Here is a 16354-nt window from a genome sequence, read left to right on the forward strand (position 1 = left end):
AATTTTCCTAATCACCAGCAGCAATGTGCATAGCATTGGGCGTGATGGGTACAACGCAAATTGCGCCCTATTAGCTGCCTCGAGAAGATCCTCACAAGGTTGGACTTAGAGCAGAACAAACTTTGACTGTATATGCCCGACATTTGTCTCCCCTGACAACACCCCATCACGGCGTCATGCTAAGTCCAACAGATGTATATCTCATTGCCAGTGCTTAATTTGTAAACAAATGAGTGCTGGTACCCAAAGTTCACCTCATGTGGTGTTATGAAAAATCGGCTGCGGAATAAAACGGCTGCGTAGAGTTGAATTCACATCAAGCCTTTTTAAACCATTACCTGACGCTGCTGGCCCTTTATCTTTCTCTAGCTGGTCTCTGCTTTCTCTCTTTGTGCCAGTTTTCCTGTCTTTCTATTCCTTCTTTCCTATTTGTGTGTTTTTCTCTCTCTTGTTCAAGGTCAATATCTGATGAGGAAGCTGCCTGTCCCTAAAGAGGAGTGTCGGTGGACTCCATTGGCTGAAATTACGTACTGGCCATGCCCCTGCCCCCTCTCCACCGTTGACTTTACTACCATCAGTTACTTTAGACTTCAACGGCCTAAAAATGCAAGTTGGGACGAGCCCGGCACCAAAGATGGCACTTTAGCTATATTTCCATTTGTGACCGGTATTGGGAGTGTATTGAGGCTGAGGATTGAGAATACATGTGTGGGAAGGTCGAGTCAGCGAGGGCTCAAGGCGTCTGCAAGGTGGTAAGAAAGTGGCACCTGATATTGCTAAAAGCTGGACAGTTTAGCCATGCCTGCATATGCAGCTACTACCAGCCCCGGGGCCGTCCTGAACCCCCGCTTTACCAGCTACAGTGGGGTAGGGTTCTTTATGGGCCTCTTTTAGTCACAGCTTGGGAAATAAAAGCCTATAATTATCTCTAAATGGATGACAAAAAGATAGGCTGATAGAAAAGGGAAAGGAGGATTGGCGAGTGGATGCCTCAATAAGTGAAAGGGTGGGTGGGTGGATGAGTGGGTGAAAGGGTGGGAGGATTGAAGGATGGATGGGTGGATGGAAGGATGAGTCGATGAAAGAGTGGATGGGTGGGTGGATGAAAGGATGGGTAAAAGGATGGATGTATGTGTGAATGGTTGAGTGGGTAAAATGATGGATGGTGAAAGGTTGGATGGACGGGTAGGTAAAAAGATGATTGGGTGAACGGGTGGATGAAGAGTAAAGGGATTGATGTGTGGATTAAAGGATGAGTGGGTGAGATGATGGGTGGCTGAGAGGATGGCAGGCTGAAAGGATGGCAGAGTAAATGGAAATTTCAGAGGATGAACGGATGGATGAAAAAGTAAATTGAAATCTGAGAGGGTTGATGTGTGGATGAAAAGAAGGCAGAGTAAATGGAAATCCGAGGGGGGTGATGGATGGGTTAATGGGGATTTGAGAGGATGGATGAGTGAACAGATGGCAAAGTAATTGGTCATTTTAGAGTAAGGGTGGATGGCATAGTAAATGTAAATTGGAGATGATGAATGGATGGGCAAAAGGATCAATTGGTGTATGAAAGGCTTCACTGGTGAATGGATAAGTTAAATGATGGATGTTTAGGTGGATGGATCTGAGCATAGATGATGGATGTTTGTACGGATGGATGGAACGGCCAATGGATGGATAGAATAGTGAAAGATTGAATGGATGAAAGAATTAATGAATGAGATAATGGATGGGTGAAATGGTTGATATTGGCGAGAGGATGGAAGGATGAACAGATCGATTCTCGAATGGCAAAGACAAGGGAGCTCTTCTATGGAGATTTAGCTCACGTGCCTCACTCGCGTGGAGCCATCAGGGCGTGGGTTCAAACTGGGGGGTGTTTTAATGTTCCCGCTACTCCCCTGACCAACCCAACTGAGATCCGAATTTAACCGATTACTCCGGGACGCCACAGCTGATCTCAGTGCCGCTCTTTTCGCGAGATACGCCAGTTCACCGCTGGATGGCACTAACCCCACAATAGAGATATCGGCTCTACACTTAAGTGCTGGGTCCCTGCCATAAACCGAGGTCAATCCAGCAGTCATTAGCGCTCACCTGCAGCCCCATTAACACGGGGGAATTTCCCCTCCTTCGTCACCACCATCCCTGTGACATGTTTACCGTTTAATACGGAGCACACAAATGGCAAGAAGTATACCCTAAGAAACTTCACATCTTTATGGGACAAAACGCGGGAGAGGTGGGGGGTGGGATGTTTTTATCTTGGGGAAAGGCCGTTCCAAATAGCTTACAGTACTAAGGAGCTGCCTAGGCGTGTCCTGTACGGTTACTCCAGCTAGCCTCGTCTGCCGAGGAGCAGACAGCTCAACGTCCCATAAACAGGAAGGCAGCGCCGAGTCCAGGGTGTGGGCGCTATGAAGGCGGCTGTAAATCTCAGCAGGTCTCGGGCGCTCACTCTTCGCGGCCTCTCGTCACGGTGACGGGACGCGTCCCGCCCGGACACTCGCGGCAGCGCCGGGATTCAGCTGTGTTTACGGCTTGTCCTCGGCTGTCCTTTGTAAAAGTCAGTTAAGCTCGTTGCGTTTTAACCGGAAGTTGAATCCTGTCCCTTCTGGACCAACACGTTCCTCTTTTCCACTTTCTGGTCTGAATGCAGTCGAACCACATGAATAAGAGACATGTGAAATTAGAAAGAGGGACACGCACCATCTCTCTCTGAGGGAGCTCGTAGTGTATAGTCACTCATTCCTGCAAGTGACCAATGCACACTGAGAGAAACTCCTGCAGGGCTTGTGTGTGCCTTTGCAGGCCGCTAGGTTAGTTCGGTTGCTGTGCAGAAACGTGTACAACCTGCAGGTCAGAGATGGCCAGCAGGATAACTCGCAGGGGTGGTGTGCCTGCTGCAAAGTGTGAGTAAGAGAGGGGGGATATACCGACCGCAGGATACAGTTTTGAATCCCAGCAATGTAGGGGTGAGGAGTCTGTTGTGCTTGGGGTGTGCGGCATATATATATATATATATATATATATATATATATATACACACACACACACACACATACAGGGGCAGGTCACAGTTATGAATCTATTGCAAGCTGACGTACACTAAATCCTATTGCAAGCTGACGTAGACTAAATATAAGTTCACGTTAAATTACCCCAATACCTTTCAAGGGGTACATCATGTTCAAATCTGCTACTTGAGTTTTAAAATTGTTAAAACAATAATTTTAATAATTGATTTTTATTGCCACGTACTTTTTGTAACATAAAACAGTGATGTACATCGATCATTTTTATTGCACGATAATGACATTCGTCTATGCAGCTTTTTATTGGGGGGGTGTTGTAATGATTTTAATTAATCACACAATAAAAACTTCAACATGAATCTCAGGGGAGCAGGGTTGATGCGCCTGCTGCGCAGTAACTTGCAAGCCTCGGGTGTGATTATTATCCTCTGATATCTCTGTACCACTGGGAGTGCGACCCCACCCCCGTTATTTTATTTGTGTCATATCGAAGTTACACGACTACGAACAAATGGCATTATAAAAATAATAGAGAAGATTGTGATAAATGCAAAGCGTGCGTAAGTCTAAAATTAAGTAAACCATAGCAGGTGTGAAAGATGCGGAAGGGGCGCGGGCGCATGTGTCAGTTAAAGGTCATGATCAATGATATCTTGCACTTTTTTCTTGTCATTGTTTTTAATAAGGAAAATGTAGTACAGTTACCCTATTTTTAACATTGACCATGTACGTAATTATGTGTATGCTTTTATGGATAATCCAATATCCGAATAAAGGTTATTTTGATTGATCGAGTTAAAGGTCATGCTAGTTACTAAAGCACAATATCAAACAGAAATGGTCTGTTGGGCACGGAAACAGTACGGTGCAAGAATGTTTAGGCATGTTAGCCGTTCTAAGCAACTGCTGACGTTTCAGCCCAAAAGTAACCCGGACAGGTGTTCCGAACTCCATTAAAAGTGACCCGGGACCGGGATCCTTTTCATGGAACGAGACGAGACTCACCCACCGGGGCCCTCCCAATTATTCTGCGGCACGAGACACACAGATGAGTGACACTTCCACCCAGTGGCGTCAGACTCGCTCCCAGCTGCAGGGTGTGCAGCAAAGGGCGACTCTGTCAGCGAGATGGAAGACATCTAGAGACTGTGAACGATCAATCGCACAGACCGTGCACCTAGGGTGAGACTAATGTGTGCCAACCCACTGGGCTCCTCTCTGAGGTGTGAGACTAAATTGCACAGATGGATGCAGCAAGGGGTGAGACAGTTTTGTGAGACTCGCGCCTCACCAATAAACTTCTTCTCTGCGGTAATGGGGTCTCGCTACGTGCAGAAAGGGTGAGAATGGCGCGAGGCTCATTTCCAATGAACGAGCCTCTTCCCTGGGGTGTAAGACTCACCCCCAGAGCCAGAGACCGTGCGCCAAGGTGCGAGACTGTAGTGCCAGGTTCAATCCCCATCCAAGAGCTGCTCCACCAAAGTTTAAGCTCCCTCATCCAAAGGGGCGAGACTCGCTACAAGTCTTTACACCAAGGTTTAGGTCGCATCTCCAGAAGCTGTGCATCAAGAGGTGAGACTGTAGCGTCAGACGCATTCCCAGTCAAAGGTCCTCACCCCCGAAGACTGTGCAGCAGGGTGTGAGACTCACTTCCAGAGGGGTGAGACTGCGGTGTGTACTGAGCTCTTCTCGGAGGGAGTCAGCGAGTGAGGCTGGACCCGGGCAGAGCGCAGTCTGCTGCCGCGGCCGGCTTTGGCGGGCTGCCCCCGGCCGTGCGCTTTGGCCGGGCTCCGGGTCAGTGCGCGCCTGGCTGCGGGAGGCGGCAGCGCTCCTTCGGCTCTCACACGCAGCCCGGCAGTAGCCTGACAGCCCGCCCCGCCCCCTCGGGGCCCCGCACTCCCTCCCGCTGAGGTGCAGCGCGTCACTCACTCAGGGCGGAGCCAAGCCACTCCTGACTATATAGAGAGCGGTGAAGGTGCCAGGACTCAGATTCAGCGCAGCCTTTCAGCGCCCAGCAACCACCAGGTGCACTCTCCAGAGCACAAGCCACAGGTGCCCAGGAGCAGACAGCACCCTCAGCGCCCAGCAACCACCAGCTGCACTCTCCCGAGCACAAGCCCCAGGTGCCCAGGAGCAGACAGCACCCTCAGCTCCAATCCACCACCAGGTGCACTCTCCCGAGCGCAAGCCCCAGGTGCCCAGGAGCAGACAGCACCCTCAGCGCAACGCACACAGGGTGCATCCAGCAGAGACTGCAGGACAAGAAAGGAGTGGGAGACGTGCAGGGTGCAAGAGAGGCACTGCACAAGAATCACCAACTCCAAGAAAGTGACAGCGGCAGAGTCGTTGGGGCACACGTGCAGCCCGTGGCACAGAGGTGCACCTGAGCTGCTGGCACAGCTCGCAGCGGCTTGAACTTCATTGGCAGCCCGGGAGCGAGAGCCCAGCCTCTGCGGGAGGCCCCCTGTGCACCCGTGCCCGCCGGGCGACCCGCAGCCTGCCCATGAGTGCCCTGTACAGCCTGGAGCCCGCGCTATGCTATAGGAACTGGTCCATGGAGCCGGCCAACTTCTACACCGAGAGCCGGGCGGACAAGGCGGGCGTCCGGGGGCAGCTGTGCGCGCCGCAGCAGCCCGGGGAGGAGGACGAGGAGCGCGGCGGGGGCACCCTGGCAGAGCTGAGCGCAGCCCCCGCCATCTACGACGACGAGAGCGCCATCGACTTCAGCTCCTACATCGACGCCATGGCGGCGGTGCCCACCCTGGAGCTGTGCCACAACGAGCTCTTCGCCGACCTCTTCAACCACAGCCAGCCGCACGCCAAAGCCGAGCCCCGGGCCGCGGACTTCGAGTACCTGAGCGCGCTCTCCACCTTGTTTGGCGGGGGCGGCGGCGGCTCCGCCCCGCGGGCCCGGGCCGCCCTCAAGCAGAAGCCCAAGTGGAGCGACGGAGACCTCTCCTCGCAGATCGCCGCCTGCGCCCAGACGGCCGTGCTACTGCCCGGGGGGCAACCCCCGCACCCCACGCCGCCCACCTCCCCGGAGCCCAGCTCCTCGTGCTCCAGCAGCCGCTCGCCCAGCCTGTGCGGCGGGGGCGGCAAGGAGCGGCGGCACGGCAAGAAGAGCCTGGACCGCGGCAGCACCGAGTACCGCCAGCGGCGGGAGCGCAACAACATCGCCGTGCGCAAGAGCCGCGACAAGGCCAAGCAGCGCAACCAGGACATGCAGCAGCGCCTGCTTGAGCTCTCCAGCGAGAACGAGCGGCTGCACAAGCGCATCGAGCTGCTCTCCAGGGACCTGGCCGGCCTGCGGCACTTCTTCAAGCAGCTGCCGGCGGCCGCCACGCAGGCCTTCAGCAGCCCCCAGCAGCAGCAGCAGCCCGGCGTGCCCAGCGGCATGGACTGCCGGTGACTGCGCGCAGCGGCCCCGGACTTTTAGGACTATGAGCGGGAGGGGCACCTGTTGAATGTGAGTGGTTTTTGCCAAGGACATACACCCGAAGGCTGTGCACAGAAAGGAGCCTGGCTTTTATCGCACCAAGACTGCAGGGACTATTCCAGCTCTGCGCTTCTACGGTACAGGCAGAGCCCTCATGTTGAAGGGTCTGTTCGTGGGTGCAATGCCTTTATAATGTTCGTTTTGTGCCTTCGACTAAAGGGGAGGCTAAAAAGCCTTACAATGAATGTATTCTGCCTTAGACACAAAGTGACCTCGTGATATGTTTCTGTGTTCTGGGAAAGACATGTCACGCAAAGAAATTCTCTAAAAATGACTAAACCTAGAGATTAAAAACCTGTTGCAGTTTTGCTTTGAAGACACAAAGTGCCATTTCACGTATGCTTACCACACACAAGAGCTACTTTCCTGCGCTCTGCCAACACTTGTTTACGGCCTCGTATGCAGAATAGGTGGAAATTCCACCTTCCCTCCCTATTCCAGGTACACGCCAACAGCAGACAATCATAAATCACTTTTATCAGGCTTTTCTGCCAAAGTCACACAGTCTCCTGTCCGCCTTTTGTGTCTATGGTAAATAACTTTAAAGGAGTCTATGTTTTTAGGTTTCTCTACGTGTTTATCGTCCTTGATAAAAAAAAACAGGCTTGTATTGTTAATGATCCCGCCCTTATGTTGTGAACCTTTGACAGAAATACTTAAACCAACAGGCCCCCTTTCGTGTTGTAACTCAATACCTCAGTGAACGTTTTCAGATCACCTGTAGCAAGAAAGTACTGTGCAAAAGCCCAAAAAGTGAAATTGTGCTGGTTTTCAATTTTTCCTTTTTTTTATACAAATTACTTTTGTACAATGAATGGGAGCGCTACTATTGGAGAATTGCCACAGACTATCAACGAAGCTAAAGACTTGTGTTTATTCCCTCCCTTAAGTTATTTTTGTAATTGTCGTTTTTTTCCCTACATTTTACTTTGTATTGAAGCAGCTATGGTACATTTTTAAAAACAGCGTGATTCAAAACACCTTTGTATTGTAGAGAACAAACAGACTGAGCATATTTAATTATTTATATATATATATATATGTGTGTACATTTTTACATTTGTAGGAATAAAAACTATTTTAAAACTTACATTGAGTTTTTCCTTCCTTGCGTTATTTTACATGCCACTTAAAAGTTGTGTGCAGTCGGTTTCTACAGGTAGAAAAAGCAAAGTATTTTGATGAATGTTGTGTGTCAAGCATGAGGGGTGACAATTTCTTGAAATAATGCTTCAGCGGCGTGCCATGCTCCACTGGAAATACAGAAGGGTGAGCACGTCGTTGTTGCACTGGGTGACTCAGTTTGTACCCAATTATCCATCTCACACCAGCGCGTTGATAATTTAAATCTGGCGCGCTGCCAAAGACCTGTGACCTGGTTGGGGGCCGCCGAGTGGGCCCTGCGCCTCTGGTGTATGTGACCGCCCCCCCCACATCTCTCATAACATGAACTGACTGACATCCCAGGCACGCTGGATACAGCTGCTCTGCAGTGGTTTCACCCCAGCGGCTGACACTGGAATAGCAGGGTAAAAAATGCCAATTCATGTGTTCTTTGAGGTAACCCCACAGGGTCATGTCCTAATCCGCTGCTGCACACAGGCGCGCTGGGGCTACGAAAAACAGCACGCATCAGATGTTGCCACTCTAGGGACTGTCTTGACCTTGAAGCTCAGTGCCACGATTATTCAGCGCCTTGAATCAGAGTCGCGCGAGTATTCAGGGAGCTGAACCTTTAAATATATAAAACTATGTGCCCGGGCGTTTAAATCAGACGCTGGATTGAAACACTCAAACACCCTGGCAAATTCGCGCTTCTTTCAAGGTTTATGAAAATGGTCAGTGTTTACACATTGGAGTCCGTTTCTAAGAGCTCACGATTTCTTGCAGATAAATAAAAGGAGGGTCTGGCAGGTGAAATAATTATTAGCCACGATCACACACATGGTCAAGGGGGGATACTGGGAGTAGCGCCCAGGGCTTTCGGTTCCAGTTGTCGCCAAGTGACCCAACTGTTCCACCTAGTCCCTGGTTCTGTAGGGTCAGTGACCCAACTGTTCCACCTAGTCCCTGACGCTGTAGGGTCCGTGACCCATCTTTTCCACCAAGTCCCTGGCGCTGTAGGGTCCGTGACCCATCTGTTCCACCTAGTCCCTGGCGCTGTAGGGTCCGTGACCCATCTGTTCCACCTAGCCCCTGGTGCTGTAGAGTCAGTGACACATCTGTTCCACCTAGCGCCTGGTGCTGTGGGGTCAGTGACCTGTGAGAAGTTGGCCTGGTATATGATGTTCACTATTCTAGTGAACACCTTGCACCAGTCCAAACAACCCTTATGGTGATGGTTGTAAGTCAACCTTATAGACCAGCTATCCTAGTGGTAGCGTGGACAGAACAGTCTTAGGATATATATAAAATATATAAGTATTTATTTACTAACACACTCCTCTGAACTCTTTATGAGATCAGAGGCCAAAGCACATAACAAGTTACTTAATCAGAATACTTTAAATAGCACAATTTACAGTTAGGTCCTAGGGGCGTGTAAAACCATATACTAAGGAAGTGGTATAAGAACCACGACTGGAGAAAAGGAAAGGCCTAGGGAATCGCTGGGGCTACACTATCTGAACCTTAGGTTAGGAGTAGGAGGCCCACAGGCGGCGCGGGCAGTGTCCGTACACTCACGCGAGAGTCAATAGAAAGTCGATGGGAACTTAAAAGATAAGTAATTGAAGATTTAGGACACTTCCGGTCTAACTAGGATTATACAACTAACAAAACTAGACACTAGGATAGTCAATCCCTACAGGTGCACCGAAGTACTCGCGTTACCTCACCCACGGGCTGCGGGTGCATTGGTGTCAAAGTGTGTCGGGTTTTCTCGTTGTTTCCTATGGAGCCCTGGAAGAAGATGCTGCCGGTGACCAGGAGGAAGATGTCCGGGTGGATCCAAGGGTGGATCGGAGTTGAAGAAGACCTGAAAGCAGAGGGGACAGAGTCTAGGTCACTAGCCAGTGACTGGGTGGAACCAGGAAGGAACCAGATGTCGTCGAGGTGCTGTCGTGAAGCTTGTCTTTGCAGCCACGTGTGCCAGGAGGCGTCGAGGGTGACCAGTTGCTGGAGAGGAGCTGTCCCACGAAGATTCTCGCAGATGGAGGGATCGACTTCAAGATCGGAGCCAACAAGCCTAAGCAAAGGCAACCCACGCAGGATACACAAAGAGCTCTGGTGCAGACCAGGAGGGTCTGAGGTACTTCACCTTTTCAGGGAAGCAAGTGCCAGTCTGGAGCAACCAGACCAGTGATGGATTCTCAAAGGATCGTCGTCACAGGGCTACTAGCCAACTGGCCAGCAACCGGGACAACGCGTCGAGCAGAACACAAGCAGAAGGGCCCCACGCAGATCTCGTGGAGTGTGGAGGGCTGGTCTTCGGTGCAGGTGGAGCTCGGTGTCGGGGTGTCTCAGTCCCCAGTGCACAGCTTCGAGGAAGCCTCAGGAGCTGCGCTGTTAGCAAGTTGCAGGCTTTCCAAGATGCCTGGTGTGAGAAGTTGGCCTGGTGTATGATGTTCACTATTCTAGTGAACACCTCGCACCAGTCCAAACAACCCTTATGGTGATGGTTGGAAGTCAACCTTATAGACCAGCTATCCTAGTGGTAGCGTGGACATAACAGTCTTAGGCTAAAAGACTCTTGAGGGCATGTAAAGCCAGCTGTTTTACCATATGTAACCCCTTGAATATCAAATGAAAGGACACCACACAGGATATATATAAAATATATATGTATTTATTCACTAACACACTCCTCTGAACTCTTTATGAGGTCAGAGGCAAAAGCACATAACAAGTTACACTTAGAAATACTTTAAATAGCACAATTTACAGTTAGGCCCTAGGGACGCGTAAAACCATATACTAAGTAAGTGGTATAAGGACCACGACTTGGGAAAGGAGAAGGCCTAGGGCCTTGAGAATCGCTGGGGCTACACTATCTGACCCTTAGGTTAGGAGTAGGAGTCCCACAGGCAGCGCGTGCAGTGTCTTTACACACACGCGGGAGTCAATGTTAAGTCAATGGGAACTTAGAAGGTAAGTAAATGAAGATTTAGGACTCTTCCAGTCTAGCTAGGAGGAAACAACTAGTAAATCTGGACACTAGGATAGTCAATCCCTACTGGAGCACCGAAGTACTCGCGTTACCTCACCCACGGGCTGCGGGTACATAGGTGTCAAAGTGTGTCGGGTTTCGTCGTCGTTCTCAATGGAGCCTTGAAGAAAGATGCTGCAGGCGACCAGGAGGAAGATGTCCGGGTGGATCCAAGGGTGGATCTAGGATGACGAGGACCTGAAAGCAGAGGGGACAGAGTCTAGGCCACTAGCCAGTAATCGGGTGGAACCAGAGAGGAACCAGATGTCGTTGAGGAGCAATCAGGTGCGGATGTGATGCTTGTCATTGCAGCCACGCGGACCAGGAGGCGTCGAGGACAATCAGGTGCTGGAGAGGAGCTGTCCCATGAAGGTTCTCGCAGATGGAGGGGTCGACTTCAAGATTGGAGCCAACAAGCCTAAGCAAAGGCAACCCACGCAGGATACACAAAAGGCTTCTGGTGCAGACCAGGAGGGTCTGAGGTACTTCACCTTTTCAGGGAAGCAAGGGCCAGTCTGGAGCGACCAGACCAGCGATGGATTTTTACAAGGATCGTCGTCAGAGGGCTACTAGCCAAGGGCCAGCAACCGGACAACGCGTCGAGCAGAACACAAGCAGGAGGGCCCCACGCAGATCTCGTGGAGTGTGGAGGGCTGGTCTTCGGTGCAGGTGGAGCTCGGTGTCGGGGTGTCTCAGTCCCCAGTGCACAGCTTCGAGGATTCCTCAGGAGCTGCGCTGTTAGCAAGTTGAAGACTTACCAAGTTGCCTGGTTCCACGGATTCCGACGCCTTTCACGGAGCTCAGCTGTGCTGGAGTCGTGCAGTGGGGTCAGAGGAGTCCTGGAGTCGAGGTCTTGTCAGGCTCTGCGCTCGAGTTCCGGCGGGAACAGGGACAAAGCAAGCCGTCGAGTTGCTGGATGGTGCCTGGTTTCCCAGGGTGGTCACTCCTTGGCCACAAGGGAGATTCTTCAGTCTTCAAGTAGGTTGAATGTCGAAGGGTCCAGAGTTTCGTTTAAAGTTTCAGTTTAGGATCAAATCTAAAGTCTCCTGGGTCAGCTCCTATCTTTATACTACTAAAGGGGGCTGGGTTACTCACTAGGTCCCTCCTATGAGTGGGACCAGGAAGGGGGGTGGTTACACCCCCTTTCCTTTGTGCAGTTTCGCGCCAGAGCTGGGGCTGGAGTGCCACAGCAACCGGTTTGAACTGGGGTATGCATGGAGCACCTAGTGTGCCCCAGGCATGTCTCATTCTATTCAGCCCTCCCTGTCCCAATACACAAAATCCTGTCTGGGGTGGTGCTCGCATCTCTCCAGGCAGGAAACCTATTGTCCAGGCCCCCCTCGCTGGAAGGACTCCCAGCAGCAGGAGGTCAGACTTGTGTCTGTGGCAGCAGCATCCATTTTGGTACGCTGGGGCTCTGGTTAACTTTAACCGGGATAGTCAGCAACAACATGTCTTCTCCCTCTAGAAGGGTGGAATGCTACCACCGTCGCCAGAATTGGCGAGGGGGTAGTATTCCAAAGCGAATGACACCTTGCACAACATGTTTGGATAAAGCCAAACCAAAGTTAGCATTTAACCGCGAGGTTCATAATGCACTTAAGAGTATATGGTATGGAAATATCATAGAACCGCTGTAAGGACATGGATCCGAAAGCTGCAGACAGGCTCAGCTTATGCTAGAGCACCATCTCACACATAACCAAGCACTCTGCCTCCAGGATTGTTAAGGCCTGCCATAGGAGTGACTTATAGGTTACTGTGTGTCTATTTTTAAGGGTAGATATAGGAATACTATACCTAAGCAAGGGGTGATTACACGACCTTGCCCCAGCCGAGTGATCAGCCAGTTGTGTCCGTTTGAGTGGCCTGCCAGGGGTGGCATAATACATGCTGCAGCCCCTGGTAGGCCTTGGTTACACCTATGCCCTGAGTACCTAGGGTACACTTCTACAGGGGCTGGTAAGGTGAGCCAATTCCCAATTGTGGATGTACCTAGAGTACATGGTGTGAATTTAGAGAGAGTGCATCTGGGCTGTGGGTCTGATTAGCAGGCCCACAGCCACATCTAAGTCGAAAACCAATAAAGCAAAAGCAAAAAGTGGGGGTGACCATAGCAAGCAGACCCTATTCTCCTACACCTGGTTCCACGGGTTCCGACGCCTTCCACGGGACTCAGCTGTGCTGGAGTCGTGCAGTGGGGTCAGAGAGGTCCGGGAGTCGAGGTCTTGTCGGGCTCTGTGCTCGGGTTCCGGCGGGAACGGGGACAAAGCAAGCCATCGAGTTGCTGGATGGTGCCTGGTTGCCCAGGGTGGTCACTCCTTGGCCACAAGGGAGATTCTTCAGCTCAGGTGAATGTCGAAGGGTCCAGAGTTTCGTTTCAAGTCGATATCAGGATAAATCAAAATTCCTGGAGTTCAGCTCCTACCTTTATACAACTAAAAGGGGCTGTATTACTTTCTAGGTCCCTCCTGTGGGTGGAACCAGGAAGGGGGGGTGGTTATACCTCCTCTCCTTTGTCCAGTTTCGCGCCAGAGCTGGGGCTGGAGTGCCCCAGCACCGGTTTGAACTGGACTATGTATGCAGCACCTAGTGTGCCCCAGGCAGTGTCTCATTCTATTCAGCACTCCTTGTCCCAATACACAAAGTCCTGTCTGGGGTGGTGTTCGCACCCCTCCAGGCAGGAAACCTATTGTCCAAACCTCCGTGACTGGAAGGACTCCCAGCAGCAGGAGGTCAGACTTGTGTCTGTGGCAGCAGCGTCCATTTTGTGCCACTGGGGCTCTGGTTAACTTTAACCGGGATAGTCAGCAACAACATGTCTTCTCCCTCTAGAAGGGTGGAATGTTACCACCGTCGCCAGAATTGGCGAGGGGGTAGTATTCCAAAGTGTATGACACCTTACACGACATGTTTAGATAAAGCCAAACCAAAGTTAGCATTCAACCGCGAGGATTATAATGCACTTAAGAGTATATGGTATGGCAATATCATAGAACAGCTATAAGGACATGGTTCCGAGGGGCGTGGCTTGGACTCCGCCGAGCATGGTCGCCTGAGCCCCGAGCTCCGGGCTGATCTCGGTATTTATCCTGACCGAGACCCTCCCCGGCGGCGCCACCGACCAGGCGTGGTCCCCGAACGGCATGGGGCGCCTCGGCGGCGGCTGGGCATAAGGAGGGTCCCACAGCTGCCTTGAAATCGGCACCTGAAACGGAGCCCGGACTGCAGCGGTCGGCCATCTTGCCGAGGACCTACTGCGGCCCTTTGATCCCCGGCCTCGATTACGGAGGTGCTGCCTGGAGACCCGGTCCCCCGTGGAAGAGCGGAGGTCGGAGCGGCCCGGGAGACGGCCTTTTGGCGGGGATGGGCGCGGGCATCCAGCGCTAGTGCCCACGTATTTGCGCTCCCGACTGGCCAGCGGCCGCGAACGGAGGACCCAGCGAGAAGGGGCTGTGGCGTCGTCACACCCGGGCAGCGGAGTGGAGTGGTCCCGGAAGAGGACATCGGACCCGGCGGGGCTGCTGCTGAGAGGTGCCGCTCTGCTTTGCGGCCGGCTATTTGGTGCACCGGAGCCACGGATCCCGACTGGGGAGCGGAGCCACCTTGGAGCCGGGAGTGGGGAGCGGCGCCTGGCCTGCTGGGGACGCAGTAGTTGCGCTGGAAGACTAGAGGCCAGTGAGCTCGTGGATTGCCCAAGATCGAACTGAGGGGGGCCCTGCCCTTGGCCCGGTGCAGACACGGGTAGCGGCGCTTTGGTATCTTCGCCACGGGTCTAGGGACTTGGGAGAACTTCTGGACTTCCTGCCGCAGCCCCCATTGTGCATGGGAGAGGGCCAGGGGTCGCATTGGAGCTCCCCCAGGCGCGGGATCTGCCATCTGGGTAGCCCAGCACTCATCGAGGGGCCGGGGCGGATTAGCATCACTGGTGGACCTCGTGGACGAACGTGGGGCCTGGCGAGTGGGACCCCCATTGGAGCACCGGGCGCCTGTGGCCCTGCGGCACCACCCGGAGATCTCTTGTGGACGCAGTCCTGGTTCCTTGCTCGGCCAGACCTGTGGGGTGGCGGTTCCCATCGCAGCCTGGTGCACATCACGTGACGGACCCCTGGCGATTGGCATAATTGCGAGATCTGGTGGCGCGCCATGGGGAAGCCACGGAAGGGAGCGGGCGCGGCGCCACCGGACCAGGCTGAGGACTCCCTTGAGGCCCATGAACAACGGGTGACGGATGGCCAGGCTACAGGGCTGCAACAGCAACAGATGGACCAGATCCTCAAAGCCATAGGGGACACAAGAGAAGCGCTGCGCCAGGACATCGCTAAGGTTTCCACAGGCCTTGGCCTCTTGAAGGCGGACCACGACAAGCTCACTGACCGAGTCAAGTCAGCAGAGCTGGCGCTAGAGACGCTGGAACCGGCCCAGAAAGTGTCAGACGCCACATTGGAGGACCTAGCGCGCAGGGTGCAGCAACTGGAAAGGAGAGCGGCTGATGCAGAAGGGTGCAACAGGCGCAATAACATCAGAGTGGTGGGTCTGCCCGAAAATGTCGAAGGGGGCGACATGGTCTCATACCTGGAGAACTGGTTGCGAGATGTGGTGGTCCCTGAGGGCCTGACGCACTTCTACACATTGGAGAGGGCTCACAGGGTCCCAGCACGACCTCCAGCCCCGGGCCGCCCCCCCCCCGGCCAGTGATAGCCCGGCTGCTACATTTCAGAGACCGGGACATTATCCTGCGGCACGCTAGGTCGACTGGCACATACAAGGTGGACAACGCTTCTGTGTCTCTTTTTCCCGACTATTCCCAGGAGGTCCAGCGCTACCGCTTCTCCTTCGTCGCTGTCAAGAGGGCCCTCCACGACGAAGGGGTGCAGTACTCCCTACTGTTCCCAGCGCGCCTGAAGGTGCTGGTGGATGGAGTGGCGACGTTCTGCGACACACTGGACGACGCTTGGCAGTGGTTGGAACGGTACCGAGCGGGCAAGGATGGCACGGGTACCTGGGCGGCGGCTGCAGAGGACCGGCCGAAGCCGCGTAGGAGCAGGCGCAACCGGATGCGAGAGCAGAACAGGCGGTCCCCATCGGCATCGCAGACGGAATTGGAGAGGCAGGCCGCCCTGCAGGCGGTGTCGATCATCTCTGGAGTGGCGACGGAGGCCCCGGTGGTGGACTAGGGCTCCCGGTTGGACTCTGATGAGGCGGAACTTGGAGGTTCAGAGGGGGGCTCGGAGAAGGACCCTGGGGAGCTGCCTCAGGTCACCCCACAGACTGCCGATGGACGAATGATATCCGGGAAGCTGGGCGAAGGATAGTAAGGGGGTGTGATCAGCCTGTGGGGATGACATTACCGGGGATGTTGGGGTCCTGCTATCTGGGGTGCTGGGAATGACGCTTTCCCCTGTTTTACCGGGGTGTTGCTGGAGCGCGCGGGAGCCCTAGTGATTTCAATTGAGCGGAGCGGGGGTGCTGCTGGGGGGGGGGTCTACTCTTAGTCGGGATCGGCCTATCACGGTGTGGTGGGTTTCTGGCTGTCCAGCCGGCTGGTGTGGAGTCACCCCCTCTATCTCACATAACTTGTGAGTCTCTGGTAGTTCCCAGAGTTTCCCTCGCTTACGGGGGTAAGGTGTGGATGGGTAACAACTGTTTGGCGTCTGTTCTGGGGGTGGGTGGGTTGGGGGT

General features: G+C 53.3%; 1 protein-coding gene across 1 annotated transcript; it reads left to right on the plus strand.

Annotated features, from left to right (window-relative positions):
• Positions 1–5032: 5032 nt before the first annotated feature.
• On the plus strand, positions 5033–7615 carry LOC144828821 (CCAAT/enhancer-binding protein delta-like). The gene has a single exon (XM_078687324.1). The coding sequence runs from the start codon at positions 5533–5535 to the stop codon at positions 6436–6438; it is 906 nt and encodes a 301-aa protein (XP_078543450.1). The 5' UTR covers positions 5033–5532; the 3' UTR covers positions 6439–7615.
• Positions 7616–16354: the final 8739 nt, after the last annotated feature.

This window comes from Lissotriton helveticus, chromosome 4_1, assembly GCF_964261635.1.
Source record: "Lissotriton helveticus chromosome 4_1, aLisHel1.1, whole genome shotgun sequence".
NCBI classification, from domain to species: Eukaryota; Metazoa; Chordata; class Amphibia; order Caudata; family Salamandridae; genus Lissotriton; species Lissotriton helveticus.

Coding starts and splice junctions, on each gene's coding strand:
- LOC144828821 (XM_078687324.1), top strand. CDS start 5,533: ATGAGTGCCCTGTACAGCCTGGAGCCCGCGCTATGCTATAGGAACTGG.